The sequence below is a fragment of the Hipposideros armiger genome, unplaced genomic scaffold (genome assembly GCF_001890085.2).
Source record: "Hipposideros armiger isolate ML-2016 unplaced genomic scaffold, ASM189008v1 scaffold_703, whole genome shotgun sequence".
NCBI lineage: Eukaryota > Metazoa > Chordata > Mammalia > Chiroptera > Hipposideridae > Hipposideros > Hipposideros armiger.
Window position 1 is genome coordinate 397,291 of NW_017732053.1, and position 15,192 is coordinate 412,482.

At 45.7% G+C, this 15,192-nt stretch overlaps 1 protein-coding gene across 3 annotated transcripts; it reads left to right on the forward strand.

Moving 5' to 3' along the window:
- Nucleotides 1-1,358: 1,358 nt before the first annotated feature.
- Nucleotides 1,359-11,210, forward strand: PEX26 (peroxisomal biogenesis factor 26). Of its 3 annotated transcripts, none has more exons than XM_019627062.1 (6): nt 1,359-2,204; nt 2,362-2,721; nt 3,790-3,930; nt 4,374-4,666; nt 6,065-6,211; nt 8,303-11,210. In XM_019627062.1, exons 2-6 carry the CDS (start codon nt 2,492-2,494, stop codon nt 8,404-8,406), a joined length of 915 nt encoding a protein of 304 aa, XP_019482607.1. In that variant the 5' UTR covers nt 1,359-2,204; nt 2,362-2,491; the 3' UTR covers nt 8,407-11,210. The 3 variants fall into 3 exon arrangements, with proteins under 3 accessions (XP_019482607.1, XP_019482609.1, XP_019482608.1); XM_019627064.1 differs by having other exon boundaries at nt 2,420-2,721; XM_019627063.1 differs by having other exon boundaries at nt 1,359-2,721.
- Nucleotides 11,211-15,192: the final 3,982 nt, after the last annotated feature.

Consider the following 15,192-nt stretch of genomic DNA (forward strand, 5'->3'; position numbering starts at 1 on the left):
TCTTCTGAGATCAGCTAGGATGAGAGTTCCAGGGACAGCTCTACGCCCCTGCCCAACAGGAAGCAGATACAGAAGAAGAGACCTCCTGTCCCTCAGCTTCCCATAGAGATTTAAATGGGGATCACGTCTCTCAAGGGGAAAACTAGGCAGGCAGTTAGAGGCAGGCATTGGGTCTCTGCATTCCTGCACGTCCCACAGAATGTGACCGCCCGGTGACCGCCCCTCTCAACCCAAAACTTCTTTTCATTGTAACTATCTACCCCTGAAACAAATGGGTGCAAAATACCCAATTAGATCAGACCAGTCACTCGCACCTGAGAAGTACCTCTTGTCAATCACAGGTGCCAATCAAGTGGTCCCATGCCCAAAGGGGAACAGCGCATTGTAGAGAAAGGGGATAAAAACTCCAAGTAATGGAAAGTCTGCCCCTTTTGGACCCCTGCTCTTTTTGGATCACTTCCCTTTTGACCCCTTCCTTCCTTTTCGAGCCTTTGGAGACTCGCCTTTGCAAGTGGCTGCTCCATATGCTCCAAACTCTTTGGAATGTAATTTCTCTTCTAATAATGGGCTCTTGAGCCATTCCCTACTGCTCGGGCCTACTTCTACTTCTTCTACTTCTACTACTATCGCTTTGAATAAACTACTTTTTCAGTACTTTACTCTGGCATCTCGTTCAATTCTTTGCTCGAGTTGCCAAGGACCTGGACTTTGCACCGAGAAGGGCCCACTCTCCGACAACACTACCATCTGACATGCTACGTATATTTTACTTGCTTGTTTTTTATTTTATTTCCTTTTACTATGATGTAAACTCCACAAAGGCAGAGTTTTTTGTCTCTTTTGTTCACTAGGAAATCCTCAGTGCTTAGAACAGGGCCTGGCACCTCGTAGGTGTTCAAAAAGCATGTGTGGAATAAGTGAAGTTCTAACTTCATCACGTTAATGTGGTTGTAGGGTGCATACTTCTCTTTCCTCAGAGCCTGATGGATTTGATGTTTCTGCCTCAGCTTTCTATGGAGATTTTCTACAGAGAGCTGAAAGCCCAGCAGATGGGTGCACCCTTCTTAACCTGCTGACAAGGGAAGGGGATATGTGAAGTGAGCAGGCACTAACCCTGTACCTGGCCTAATTACTAGGGGAGTAAACAATTCTAGAGAAGCTCTGAAGAGAGTTCAACATGTAGGGAATTGGAGAGAAATTAATGCTGAGAGAGCTTATTATAAAGTTGGGAGGCTCAGCAAAGCCTGAGTGAAGCACAGAATATAATAATAAATGTAATTTATGTATCAGTGTAAAATTACTTAATAATTATTTTTACAGCTATAATTTATTGAATGCGTGCTCTGTTCTGGAACTTTATTATAAATTGCATTACACACTGTATCTGTATTTAATGTGATACAATAAAGGCTCAATAAGCTTATGGAACTTGCTTGTGTGATGATTTGTGAATCCCCTGAGTAGAAAGCATAGATTTAGTCCCGCCCTGCAGAACAGAATAGTGCTAAAATATAATATGCCTTTGAGCCAAAAGAGCCTTGGATTGACTGTTTTTGTCACTTAGCAATTGTGTGACTTGAGCAAAGTATTTAAATAGGCTCATATTTCATCTCCTTTATAATGGGGATTACACTTGAGAGAAGAACTAAATGAGGTTGCACACAAAGCGCTTAGCATAGTGCCAGGCTCTGTTAAGTCCTGGATAAATGTGAGCTGGGCCTGGGAAGGCGGAACATACTGAGGAAAACTGACCAGCTGTCATGTTTGTTTACAGTGCCTTCCCTGGTCAGCCTCCTAATTGCTTCCCTGCAGAATCAGAAGCGTGCATGTAGCTCCACCTCCTTACTGGAATTTCTTCAGTCTGGCCTTTGCCAGAACTGGTTAGTGAAGGGACCGTTTCATCACACAACGCAACCTCGGCTGTGATATTCCCCCACCCGTAGCGGTTGTGCCAGTTTGTTTTCTCCTGGGACAGTGCGTTTGTGCGTCGCTGCATGCTGGGGGTTGTAGTTCGGTTCTTCACACCTGCATTTAGAGGGCTCATAGAGCCGGGGAACTACAACGCCCAGAGTCCTGCGCGCCGCCGGGACCCGTCTCCCCCACGGCCGCGACAGCAGGAAAGATGTCGGCGTCTGCCGTTCCGCCCCAGCTGTGAGCCCCTCTGTTCTTAGAAAGGAACCTGGAACGACACTCCCGGAGCAAAGGTAGCATCAGTACACATGTCGTGGGGCCAGAGAAACTAGGCCAAATACTTCAGGGACGCAGCCGTTCTGCACATCCAAGGTGTAAACTGGTTCCCCAGGTGCCAGCCGAGCCCAGCCTTGGCCTTAGATACATGGCCCCTTCCTTTTCTTTCTCCAGGACTCGGCCTCGGGAAGGGTTGTGGACAAGGCTATGAGAACTCACCCTCTTCTCACAGGCCGAGTCGGGATATACTGGAACCCCCGGAGAGGCGGCCACTTTGACGTCTGAAGGAGGGGACAGGCTGGCAATGAAGACTGACCCCTCGACATCTGTAGCTCCCCCCAGGGGGGCCGGGAAGCCCTTGCAGAGCAGCGAGCCGGTGCGTGTCGCCCCAGCCCCGTCGGCGGCCGTGGTTCTGCTAGAGGAGGCGGCCGACTTCTTGGTGGTGCACCGGGACTTCCGGGCCGCGCTGCAGACTTGTGAGCGAGCCTGGCGGAGCCTGGCCAACGATGCCCTGCTGAACGATGCTGAGGGCACGTACGTGCGGTCCTTGCGTGATTCATTTCCGGGTGATCTTTGGGAGAGACTCCAGATCTCAGGAGTTCTGCTATTCCCAGATTGCTTTCCTTGTGGTTCCTCTCTGAGAGGCTAGTGTGCCCATTCTGTGGAGGAGAAAACTGAGGCAGTGAACAGTGAGGAAGAAGTGGTCAAGTCGTGTAACAGAACTTAGTGGGACCCACAGCCAATTTTTTGCTTCCTGTTCCAGTGTGGAATGGCATGATGGGGAGATAGAATGTGTATTAAGTGTTAAATTCAGTTAAGCAGGCTTAGTAAGCTGGTGATGGAAGTCTTTTCCTAAGTACACTTCCCCACCCCCCAAGTTGTTCACTTCTGATTGTGGCTGATGAATGGGAATGGGGTTCTAGTCCTGTTGAAGGATTGGATTAAAGAATTAATCTGGAGAAAAACTTGGTCCTCCGTTGCTGTTTCCAGTGCTGCTAACCACTTCTGGAAATTGAGGGCATCATGTCTCGGTTGTGAAGTTGGATTAGGTCATACTAGGGAGGTGGTGAGTAGAATAATCAAAGCTGACCCCAGAGAAGGATGCACTGGGGAGCCCTGGTTGTGTTTTTAGGGGGTTGCATGGGAGCTTGTTGCAGTAAACACTGAGGGCTGTGATTCTGGGTGCCTGGAGGTACCTCACTAGGTGGTGCTAGAAGGCCATTGGTAGGGTTCCATGCCCATTCCTTCACCAAATAAGCTTTCAGCTCCAGTTCTGTCCACCCCACACCTGTGCTGCATGTTGTACTTGTCCCCTTCTTGTTCATTGAAACCTGATTCCACCTGGATACAGAGACGTTTGGGCAACAGTTGATTTACCTTTTAGAGGTTTACAGAAACTTAATTTCTAGGACAGTGGGAAGTTTTCTCGCTGTTGGGGCTCATGAGACCATTTGTAATTGTGAGGCCCACTTGGATACTAATGGGGAGGATGGAAATGATGGCTGTTGAATGAGAGCTGGGGAAGAACAATCCCAGAGGGCAGGTGTGAATGGACATGGAGGGGGACCACTTCTAAACCCGAACTGGTTTTTTTGCTGACAGCTCCTTGGAGGTGAAATGTTCCCTGTGTGTTGTGGGCATCCAGGCCCTGGCGGAAATGGATCGGTGGCAGGAAGTCCTGTACTGGGTTCTTCAGTATTACCAGGTCCCTGAAAAGCTACCCCCCAAAGTCCTGGAGCTGTGGTAGGTCCTTGTTTCTGACTCATTGGATCAGTCCAGAAATGGGGATTTTCATGTCCTCTCATGAATCAATTGATATCACCTTTTTCCTTTTCCTTATTATGTCCCTCCAATCTAATTCTTTCCCTGTTCCCCCCCCCCCCCCCCCGACCTCAAAACAGTACTAAAGAATAAGGAAGGAGGAATTTAGGGGTGGGTTAGAAGAAAAGAGGAAGAGACAGGACACTGGGAAAAGGAGATGTGAAGTGGGGTAACAGAGCAGAGTGTTCAGAGCTGAGATAGCATCTTGCTACTTCCTAGGAATTCCTAATCAATGTCTGCATCCCATAGGGAAGGGCCGGAGGACATGGGGAGGAATTGGATAGGAGAGTATAGTGGTTTTGATAGGTGAATCACGTGTGGAGCACTGACTGTTCCTTTTGGGATTGGATTATTTGGGGCTGCAGTGTTCTTTTATATAGCAAAATGCAAGAGCCTGGAGCCGTGCTGGAAGTGGCCAGTGCCTGGCTCCAAGACGCGGACAATCAGGGCCTTCCAGAATATAGAGCCTTGGCTGAACTTCACCTGCAACGGGTGCTGTTACCTCTGGGCCGCTTGTCAGAGGCTGGGGAGCTGGTGGTGGGCTCTGCAGCCTTCAGCGAGGAGCAGCGGCTGGGCGCACTCCAGGCCATCAGCACAGTAAGGCAGCAGCAGAAGCACAAACAGCCTGGCTCTGAGGACGAGAAGCCGAACCAGGAAGGTAGGACATTATCCTTCTGTGGCCTCTCTAAAGTAGGTGTGGGCTTTCCCCTGGGCCTTGGGGTCCATCATGACATTCCTGGGAGCTTCAGAGCAATTCTTTGTATGAGTAACTCCCAAATCACAGAATAGGAAACCTGTTGAGTTGCTTAAAAAGCCCAGGCTCTCTGCAGTGGCAGTGGAAGGAGAATCTTCATATGGGGAGGTATTGCTGGGTCTCAGAACCTTAACTCTTGTCTCCTGAAAGTCACCTTCTTCTTGGGGAGCTCTTTTTAGATCTCTTGCTTCTACAATGCTGGCCTGGGTGGGATATGATTCCTCCTTTAAATGTTGGCCCTAACGTAGACACACCTGAGGTATACTTAGGGATAGCCAAAGGATAGTAATAAACTAACATGACAACTTGGTAACTTGACCTAATGAGATAAAAATGACTTATCTTCGGTTTGGGCACCCCTACCCAGTCTTCAGTCTGCCTTCACACACTCAACCTCAGTGGTTGACGCCCACCTCCTTCAGGGACAGCCCACCTCTGCCCATTGGAGTGCAGTTTTACAAACTGGCTTCTGTAGGCATACCACTTGAAGACCCAACACCATGCACCTGGCTGGCATCATACAGGGGAACCTGCAGGGGTCGGTGTTGATTTGTTACAAAGGGACTTTAAAGGTTCCTCTACTCTGGACCCTTCCCCTGGTCCTTTAATCCTTTTCATCTCCTTTTCCTTGAGTGATCTTCTAGACTATACAGGATACTTCCAAGGGCAGAAAATCTGTTACCTCCTAAAGTAGCTCATTCCATCAGTGGGCAGTTCTGTAGGGTAGTTGTTCTTTATGTTGAATTTAAGTTTTTCTCCTGGTAGTTTTAAACCTACTGATCCTTGTTTTGTCTGTTGGTAACAGATAGAATAGATCTAATCTTTTTTTTTTTTTCTTTCTTCCCAGGAAAGCCCTTTAGTTGTTAGGAGACTGTAACCCTGTTTTCCCAAGTGGTTTTCTTTGTGTGCTAAAGAGCATGAACCTACTGGGATAGGATCGCTTCTTTGCAAACAGGGCTTGTTGGCTTTAGGGATTACCTGTGGCTAGCCAAGCCCTCTACCCCTCCACCCCCTGGGGATGGGGCCGGAAGGGGTTTGATGGCAGGTTCAAGATTGGGCACCTCTTGTTCTTGGGTTGGTAGTGTTCATATTTGTATTCACAATCCAAAACTTTTGAATTCTTCACTCTTAAGTACCCTTCACTCTTTTGGTATTATATTTCCTTTAGAACCATTTTATGAATTACATGAGTAAACCAGTCTAGTTACCTTTTGCTCAACTCTTACAATCAAACTCAGCCCAGAGGTCGGGAAACTGGTTCTCATGACTTACCCTGCAGTTATGCTCTGTCTCCCTGAGCAGGCTCCTTCTCCCACAAGTTTCTGTCACTACTGATGTTGCTTCGCCGACTTTGGGACTCTGCTGTAAGCCACTTCCTTTCCCTGCCCTTCAAAAAGAGCCTCCTGGCTGCCTTGATCCTCTGCCTCATGGTGGTGAGGTTTGATCCAGGTGAGTGATGAAACCTGCCTCCCTCCCAACGTTACTGGGAGAGGGGCAATTGACAGGGCTGGGCTGGTGGGAGCCCTCTTGGGGATGGAAGTACCTCTTGTGCCATTTCTCCCCAAGTCTCTTCTACAAGGAGGAATTGCTGAACCTGAGCAATAGCCGGCCCCAGCCCACCTCAGAGTAACTAGTCCTGGGATCTGTGAGGGCGGTCTGGAGCAAATCTTCCCTGCTGACCTTGAACACTGACCTTTAGTCATTGTCATCTATGTTAGCCAGGGGGAACTCTGAATTAGAACCTCAGAGTTTAAGTAAAATCTTCATCATAATGTCTAAAAAAATTGTTAATTTTAAACATTAAATTGTAAATGAAATACATATACGTTTTAGAGGATGTGGAAAATAAGGAAAAGTACAAAGAATTAAACAGAAATCACCTGTAAGTCTGCCATTATAATTGTACTTTCAGCTTCTTTTCTGTGTAGAGAGATGCATGGGTACAGAATAATTTTGCATGTCATAGATATTCTTTGAAACATGGCTTTAAAAGGCTAAATAGTATGCCAATTCACAGAAACTTCCATAACTGATTTCAACAGCCTCCCATTGCTGAACATTTTGACTATCTTTTCCTCTGTTTTCTGCAGTGCTGTGAAGCAGACCTGAGCTCCCTAAGTGTTATTTGGCATAGCCCTGGTTTTTCCTCAGGATTAATTCCTCAAATGTGTTAGCACTGGACCAAAGGATAGGAGCTCACTCTAGATTTTTTGTACCACTCTGTTATGATCTAATCTCTACTCTTTTCTTGAATTTAGACTTCTAATAGAATTATATAACTTTTAAAACTGAAGGGAAAACTGGAAACTGTTATTCCAGTCCCTTTATTTATTTATTTATTTATTTATTTATTTATTTATTTATTTATTTTCTGGTTGAGAAGGCTGAAGACCACAGATAAAAGTGACTAGCCCACGATCACACAAACAATTTGTTTTTAAAACTGCCAGTTCTGGAATTAATCTTTAGATATCCGTTTCCCCCATTTCCTTCTCTTATTCAGCGACCTTTTTTTATATAGCTTATAGTTGTCCTTTTAACCTGTTTGTTGAATGCTGAGCAGGAATTCCTTCTGAATAGCTCTGTTTGCTTTAGGAAAGAGTCACTAGTTAGCCCTTCAGGAAGCTAAGGGTAGTTTGTATTCTTTCAGTTTGTACCCTCTGACTTTCTACTTTGTTTCAGAAACTTGATAAAAATTTAGAAATTTTTTTATGCTTCTTATAAGTCCTTTAGTCTCGGAAACCCTGGTTTCCCAAGTGCGGACAGTGGGGGTCACGTGAGCTATCTGCAAGACCTTCTTCAGAAGTGCCCTGGTGGGTGTTCCTGAACCTCCATGGCAGTTGTGGGAAAGGAGAGCCCAGGAATGAGCCACAGTTAGAACTTGGTACAACAGATATACAGAGGGTAGTCTGTTAATAGCTTTCTTTAAAAAAATAACATTTTCCTTAAGAAAGAAAAAAAAATTCTGTTAAAAAAGTCAGTAGTTCAGGGAGCATTTGAGATCTTGTTCCCCTGCATATGTCATCATTTGGCTCAAACAAACTCATAAAAATTAAAAAAAAAAGGGGGGGGGCGTTATTCAAATAATGAAAAACAAACCAGCTCAGCTCTAATTTCAAAGAGGTAAATTTTTACTTTATGTTATTTCATTATAATCAACTTAGGATAAAAATAGGTAATACTGTCACATGGCTCCAAATTTTAAAGGTACAAAAATGAGTATAATGAAGAGTCTGTTCCCAAATTCATCTCCCCAGAGGCAGCTACTACTAGCAGTTTTTTTGTATATTCAAAAGATTAAAACATAATAAATTTGGATCTTTTTCTCAGCAAATTTAAGGTCATTGTAATCTAAGTGAAGTAAGTAAATTCCAGAGAATATGTCCTAGAGGAAGTGAAATTGCTTATTGTTGGGGTGGGGAGGAGGAGGAAATAACATTAAACATCAAAATATGCTTCAGAAAATCCTGCACACTTGGGACGGGAAATGGGTCCAGTGAAGGGAGGTACAGTGACAGCAATCTCCTCTTGTCCCGGCAGCTTCTCCTTCCTCCCTGCCCTTCCTCTGCAAGCTGGCTCAGATCCTCCACTGGATCCGGGACGCCATGTTTTCTCCCCTCCACCAGCTCAGCACCCACGACTGAGTGGTCTTCACCATTCATTTCAGCCTCTGCTTCCTGCGGAAGAGTAACTCGTCCATGGCAGCCAATTTCCTGCCGCTGGCTGGGCCCCTACAGGATTGGCGATAGTCTAATTCCTGGAAGAGCTGAGCCTATCACGTGACCTGTGTCTTGCTGCCTGATACTCTTCCATTTGCACCCCACTTTGGCTGGTGTCGGTAGATCATGTGGAAACAAAGCCAGGCCAGAGGGGACATGTCCTCCAGAACATTCCCCCCTTATACCCAGAGGCCCCTCGTAAAGGAGAGGTTTGGGGATGGAGACTGTGTCCATGAAACATTCCATCTTCTTGGCAAAGCAAGGGGTTGCTTTTTCAGGTCAGGATGTGAATGAAGCTGGAAGTTCAGAAAACCCCCAATGAAGTGACCCTTGGCCTTTGACTGCCTTGAAAAACTTACCTCTGAGGATTGCCCCTTAGGACCGGCCTTTAATTAGGCAGAGTGCAATCTGAGAGGGCCTCTCTTTTCTCTCTTATGCTCTTCTCCACAGATCTGGTTTAGTTGTTTACTGGTACACCATTCCCATGGTTTTGCAATGGACTTGAAGCTGTTCACACCAGAGCGTGATTTTCAGAGCCACCCAGGTGACTCCTGAAAACTGAGGGGCTGTTCTGCTCTTCTCACTGGGTAAAGTGATCTTGCTTGGTGCTTCTTGGGCTTCAGCTCAGTTTTCCAGGTTGTTGGTGGCCAAGTGTGCTCTGTTACACTCAGTCTCGTTGCCCCACTCCCTCCTGCCCACCCCTTCTCCCTGCCCTGCAGTAAGATTTTTGTACTTTGTCCCATGGCTGTTTCACCAGGTTCTGCTGGGATTCTTGCCTCCTTGGTACACACCGTTGCTGGTTCCCCCTTTCTATGTCCTGTTCTAATTCTAGTCCATTGTTTGTATAAGGCACAAGTTTTTCTGCTTGTCCATTGAAAAGTAGGCCAGCTGCAGAGGCTGATGAGCTGAAAATGGAACTGGTCTCATCAGGGGAGCTGGAAGGGATGTGCGGAAGGGGCTGGGCAGAGGGGAGACATGGGCTTTGAAGGCAGCGGACAGTTTTATCCATTATTAGGAGGAGGCGTGGGTCTAGCATTTGAGCACCTGAAATTTTTCAGCGTTTTCGGTTATGTTCACAAGAACCTTACAGTCTCTATGCAAGTAAGTGTAAAATAAATACTATGTCAGTCAGTATTGCAAAAGGCTTCTAGCAGGGCCACCTTTCTGCACACACCACCCCCTGCTGGGACCTGGGTTAGTACTGATGCCAGGAATATGGGAGGTGCCTTTAGCTTTTCAGTGGTTGATTTTCCAGAGTTGCGAGTCAACAACTCCTCTTTAGTAAAATGGGTAGAGTAAGTAAACTTCACCTGCCGTCAGAGGTTAAGGCCCTAGGATGTGGTGCAACTCTGTAGGTAACAAATCTGTGCTTTTACATTTGGGCTTTTAATAGAGTTAAGAACTCTAGGGAGAGGAAGGGAAGGGAGATAAGCTTTGAGATCTCTCTTTTAGAGGATTTCTTAAAGTGAAATCTGGTCCTGTTCACTACCCTGGATAAAACTCTTTAATGCTTCGCATGGCCCATGGGATAAAACCCATGTTCTTCTTTATGGACTTGAAGGCCCCTCTTTCACTGGTCTTGGAACACCCCCACTTCACGTGGGGCCTCTGTCCCTTATGCCCTCTGCCCTCCGGCTGCCCCTTCAGTCAGCTCTCTGAACACTGCGCACTCCCTCACCTCTGCTGTTCCCTTTGGAAGATCTACCCCAGTTTTTGCTTGGTGAGCTCTTCAACCTTCCAGACTTACACAAGGGTTACCTCTGGGAATTCTTTCCCGGGGTCCCCTGCTTCCAGCCCCAATTTCATATTCCTTCTGCAGTAGTGACCCCATGGTGATAACGGTTGTGAAAATTTTTGTTGCCTCAGGAATTGTGAGCTCTTTGAAGCTGGGGAGTGGGGCTTGTGGCTGTGTTAGGAGTCTGGTTTGGATACTTGCTCCAGCACTCGCTGATTATGTGCCTGTTGGAAAGTGATTGACCCTCTCAGCCTTAATGTTCTCATCTGTGAGTTCTTATCTCCCAGGGATTTGGAGAGTAAATGAGATCCTACTTACGAAGTGTTTGTATGTTACCCTGCCCCAAGCGAGAGCTCTCATGAGGGCCCAGCCCAGTGCCAGGGAGCTAGGTGTTTAGAGGCATTTAAAGGAATGGATTCACGTAATGTGACAAGACGTCTGTGTGCTTTTAGTGAGTGTGTGGGGTTTGTATTGTGAAAACCTTGAGTATAAAGAGGACCTGACTGCGCCAAACTCAGTTTTCGGCCTCTTCCCGGAAGTTCCCTAGTAGTAGTATGTTTGCAGGCTTCTAGGTTGTCTGGTTTATATTTGTCCTGAACTCTGCAGTGCTGTCTGGTGACCATCCCAGCTACCTCCCTAGTCAGACAAGGAGCTTAGACCAAAACTGCTCCAATGACTGACATTTTCTCAGGCTGCAGGCCGGCGCTTATTTCAGTCTTCAGCTCTGGGCTCAACGAGGTCAGAGGTGAAGGGAGGGCTTCGTTCCTAGACTTACACCCGAGCTGTCCAGTCCAGCAGCTGTTAGGTGCATGTGGTTGTTGAGCACTTGAGATGTGACAGTCTAGATTGAGATGCTCTGTAAATGTACACTACACACTGAGTTTTGAAGACTTAGCACTAAAAAAAGATGGAAACTTGATTTTTATGTTGATTGCATATTGAAATGATAATGTTTTGGACATAAAATCTATTAAAATAAATCTATTAAAATTAATTTCCCGTTTCTTTTTACTTTTTTTGTGGGGCTACTAGAATGTTTAAAGTTATGCATATGGCTTACATTGTACTTCTTTCAGAGGATGCTGTTCAACACATCCGGGACACATCAAGTTCAGAGGGCGTGGAAATCAGAGATGTAGTGTGGTGGGGTTTTGCAGGATGTCAAATCTGGAAAGAGTATTTGTTATAGCCCCTTTCTTTATAAGTTAAGTCGAGACCCGAAGAGGTGAAGTGGCTTGCCCCAAGTCACACAGCCTGAGTAAAACCAAGGACAGCTGACCAGCGAGCCTCATGCTCCTTTCAGCGCCCCCCCCCCCCCATTCAGCCTCACTTGTCCTAAAATCAGTCACTCTCCCGCTGATGTGCTCTGTTACTACGCAGATGCATCTGGGAGGAGTAACCAGCAGGAGCTGGGTGATTATTCTTTGGGGTTCCGCCTACAGTAGTTATTTTAAATGCTGAGGAGAGCAGAGTGGGTAATACTCTTCTGTCCTTGGTCACATGGGAGGCTTGTTGGGTGGGGAGGAGAACTTGGGCCACTGCAGGCCATCATAGCTGGAGGAGAGAGGGCAGCAGAGCAGATTGTGCTGGAGGAGCTCGTAGGTTCTGCTTCTAGAAAGGGGTTAGAAGGACCTGGGAATATTGTATAGCTTTGTGCAAGGGATGCCCATTTTTTGGCATATATATATATGCACATGTGTGTATGTAGACTGTTTAAAAAACATTCAAGTTTTATTTACCTGGTACAGAATTCAAAAGTTATAAAAGGGTATTCATGGAAAAAAGTCTTTTTTCTATCCCCATTCCACATCCCCCAGTCTCCTGACCTGGGGCCATCACTGTTGTTAGTTTGTTTACTCCTCTAGAGCTAATCTGATACTAAGCTTTTCTTTCTTTTACACAAATAATCAGATACTGTGCACAATATACACACTCTGCCCCACTTCCTAAAGAATTAACTCTGGATATTTGTTCATCAGCTTCGGGAGAGCTGTGTTGTGCCCCACTGTGTGATAGGATCAATGTGTAAGCCATAACCTTTCCTTGTTCACACACTGAAGCTTCTCCACCCTCTCCTAAGCTTAGAAGCACGGCAACCTCAAGTTTAAGGTAACAGTTAATGGTCATGCCTCTTTCCTGGTACTTCCTAGCAAACAGAACAGTCTGTTCAGCCTAGTACAGCCATCCTGGGGAGCTAAGAGCAGGCCTTTCACACTCTGCACATTCAGTGTTTTCTAAATCTGGAATGGCACTCAGGCAGCCTCTGCCATCTGGTGAAATCAGCCAGGGAGATGGCAGAGAGAAAGGCCTGACATGAATTGCTAACAGGGCCTCTATCCACTACCTCACCCTCTTTCTCCTTCTTCCGTGGAAGAGCCTGTGGGCCAGTGGACATCTACCCCTGCACCCCCAGGTGGGGCCTGCTGTGATTCTGCTGATGTTACTCTGTCTTCCTCAGGCGACTGCCCTGCAGGCTGACCAAGGCCACCCTCACCTCCCTGCCATAGCACGTCTGTGGAACTTAATACATGGGGTGTTAGTGAGGAAAAGGTAGGGCTCTTTTGCTTCTCGCCCTCTGCAGACCTTAATGTCTTGGGCTGGGAAGAAGCTAAAGGAAAGGTGACGGGCACAGTGGCTCCGGCAGCCTGGGAGGTTCCTGTGTGTGCCATTCCTCCAGTGGTGGTCAGCCCAGACATTGTTGGCCAACTCTAGGCCTCTGATAAAACGATAGATATTTTTCTTGTCTTAAAGCAATGCATATGTATTTTAGAAAATATTAAAAATTGCATAAAAACAAATAAGGGCCTTGTGATCTCACCACTCAGAGATAACTACTGTTAATATTCATTGATTTTCTTTCGGGGTTTTTTTTTTTTTTTTTTAAACATCAACCCTTTTGGCAGCCCAGGTGCTTGAGAACCTGTGAAGAAATAGTAGTTTGCAGGCAGACAGGTTTGTGCATGAGAGGAACTAACCGGCTCCACTAGGAGTCCTCTACTGAGAGAGTGGGAATGACCTAGGAAAGGGCAGTGGGGGAGGGGACAGTGCAGCAAGCTGTTCTTTCTCTACTGGCTGAAGAGTTCAGATGTAAGTGATGCTGGAGTGCCCACTAGTGCCCACTTTTACCACCAGGCCAGATCCGAATAGGCGGGGCTTTATGTTCCACTTTTATTTTAACACTGACCCAAGCTTGTTTTTAACACTCAGCTCCTAGTTTTCAAGAACCTCTGCGACACTTTTGACGTCCCATTGTCACTTTTTATACGATCTGAGGTGGGCACTGACAAGCATAAGATAGTATTTGAAGAATCAGTTGAAAAACAAAAGGATTTTTGCAGAAGTATGTCAGTATAGAAAAAAGGCACTTTTAACAAAAGGCACTTTTAACAGTAACGTCTGGAGAGGATGTGGAGAAAAGGGAACCCTCCATACACTGTTGATGGGATTGTACACTGGTTCAGCCACTATGGAAAATAGTGTGAAGTTTCCTCCAAAAATTAAATAGAGCCGTCATACAATCCAGCAATCCCACTTCCAAAGAAAACAAAAACACTAATTCAGAAAGATATATGCACCCCTATGTTCAGTGCAGCATTACTAGTAATAGTAAAGATATGGAAGCAACTTAGATGTCCATCAATAGATGAATGGATAAAGATGTGGTATATAGTGGAATATTTTCAGCCATAAAAAAGAAGGAAACCTTGCCATTTGCGACAACATGGATGGACCTAGAGGGTATTATGCTAAGTGAAATAAGTCAGACTGAGAAAGACAAATACCATATGCTCTCACTTATATGTGGAATCTAAAAAAAAACCAAAACATGAACAAATGAACAAAACAGAAACAGACCCATAGGTACAGAAAATAAGCTGATAGTTGCCAAAGGGGAGAGGAGTGGGCGATGGGAATAAAAAAAACCATTATGTCAAGTATGTACTTTCCTATATATAGTTTATTATATAAAGCCATTAAAATGCAGTCAAATTAGATAAAGCTTTGGTGACATTAATCATGAAAAAGAAAATAATGACTAAAAATGGGAACATGTGTAGATTGATAATGGCCTAGATTAAAAAGACAATATGAGAATACTATGAACAATTTTAGTACTAATAACGTCTAAGAATAATTACTTCCTTCCCTGTGATCTTGTTTAGGACACTACCTAAAGAACAAACAAACAAACCCAATAATATCAACATTATTTATATGGAGAAGTTCCTTAGGTAGAAAGCCAAATTATATGGTCCTTAGAAGGTAACCGATGAGTTCTCACCCTCAGAGATACATTAAGTTCTAGAAAAAAGTGTTCATACTTTTAGGTAAAAGGCTTGTTTTCCAAATGTAGTAGAGCATCATCCCTTTTAGGCTCCACTGTTTCTAACCTCTCTGACTCCTTCTCTGTCCCTTCCGCGGGTCTCTCCCTTTTGAACTCACACTGGAAGTGAGTGTACCCTCAATGCTCTGTCCACAACTCATCTCTTTTTTTTTTTTTTTCCTAGCTGAGCCATCCTGCCACCTGTTGGCAGCTTAGTGGCAGCTCAGCTTGGGCCGGGAATCTAACCAGCAATCCTGTTACTCAGAGCTCGCACTCTTGAGCGAGCTCTTAACCAACTGAGCCACTCGGCTGGCCCCACAGCTCTTCTCTTTCTGCAAGCTCTCTCTGGGTGAGTTATTCTCCTCACATGGATTCAACTGTCACCTTTAACTGAATGACCCCCAGTCTACAACTCCATCTCCAGCCTCTCAGGATTTGTCTATATCTCCAACTGCAGAGAAAACCTGGATCCATGGTCCTCCGCACTCTTCCTCACGTCCCCCATCTAAACTCCTGGCCTTGTTCTGATTGCTGATCGCTTCACCCCACACACACTCAGGCCCTGCTTTCTCCTGAACTTCATCTGTGCATTGTCTGCTTATCCTCAGATCGCAACTCACTACTCAGCCAATCTGTCCTTCTATGAAGTCTT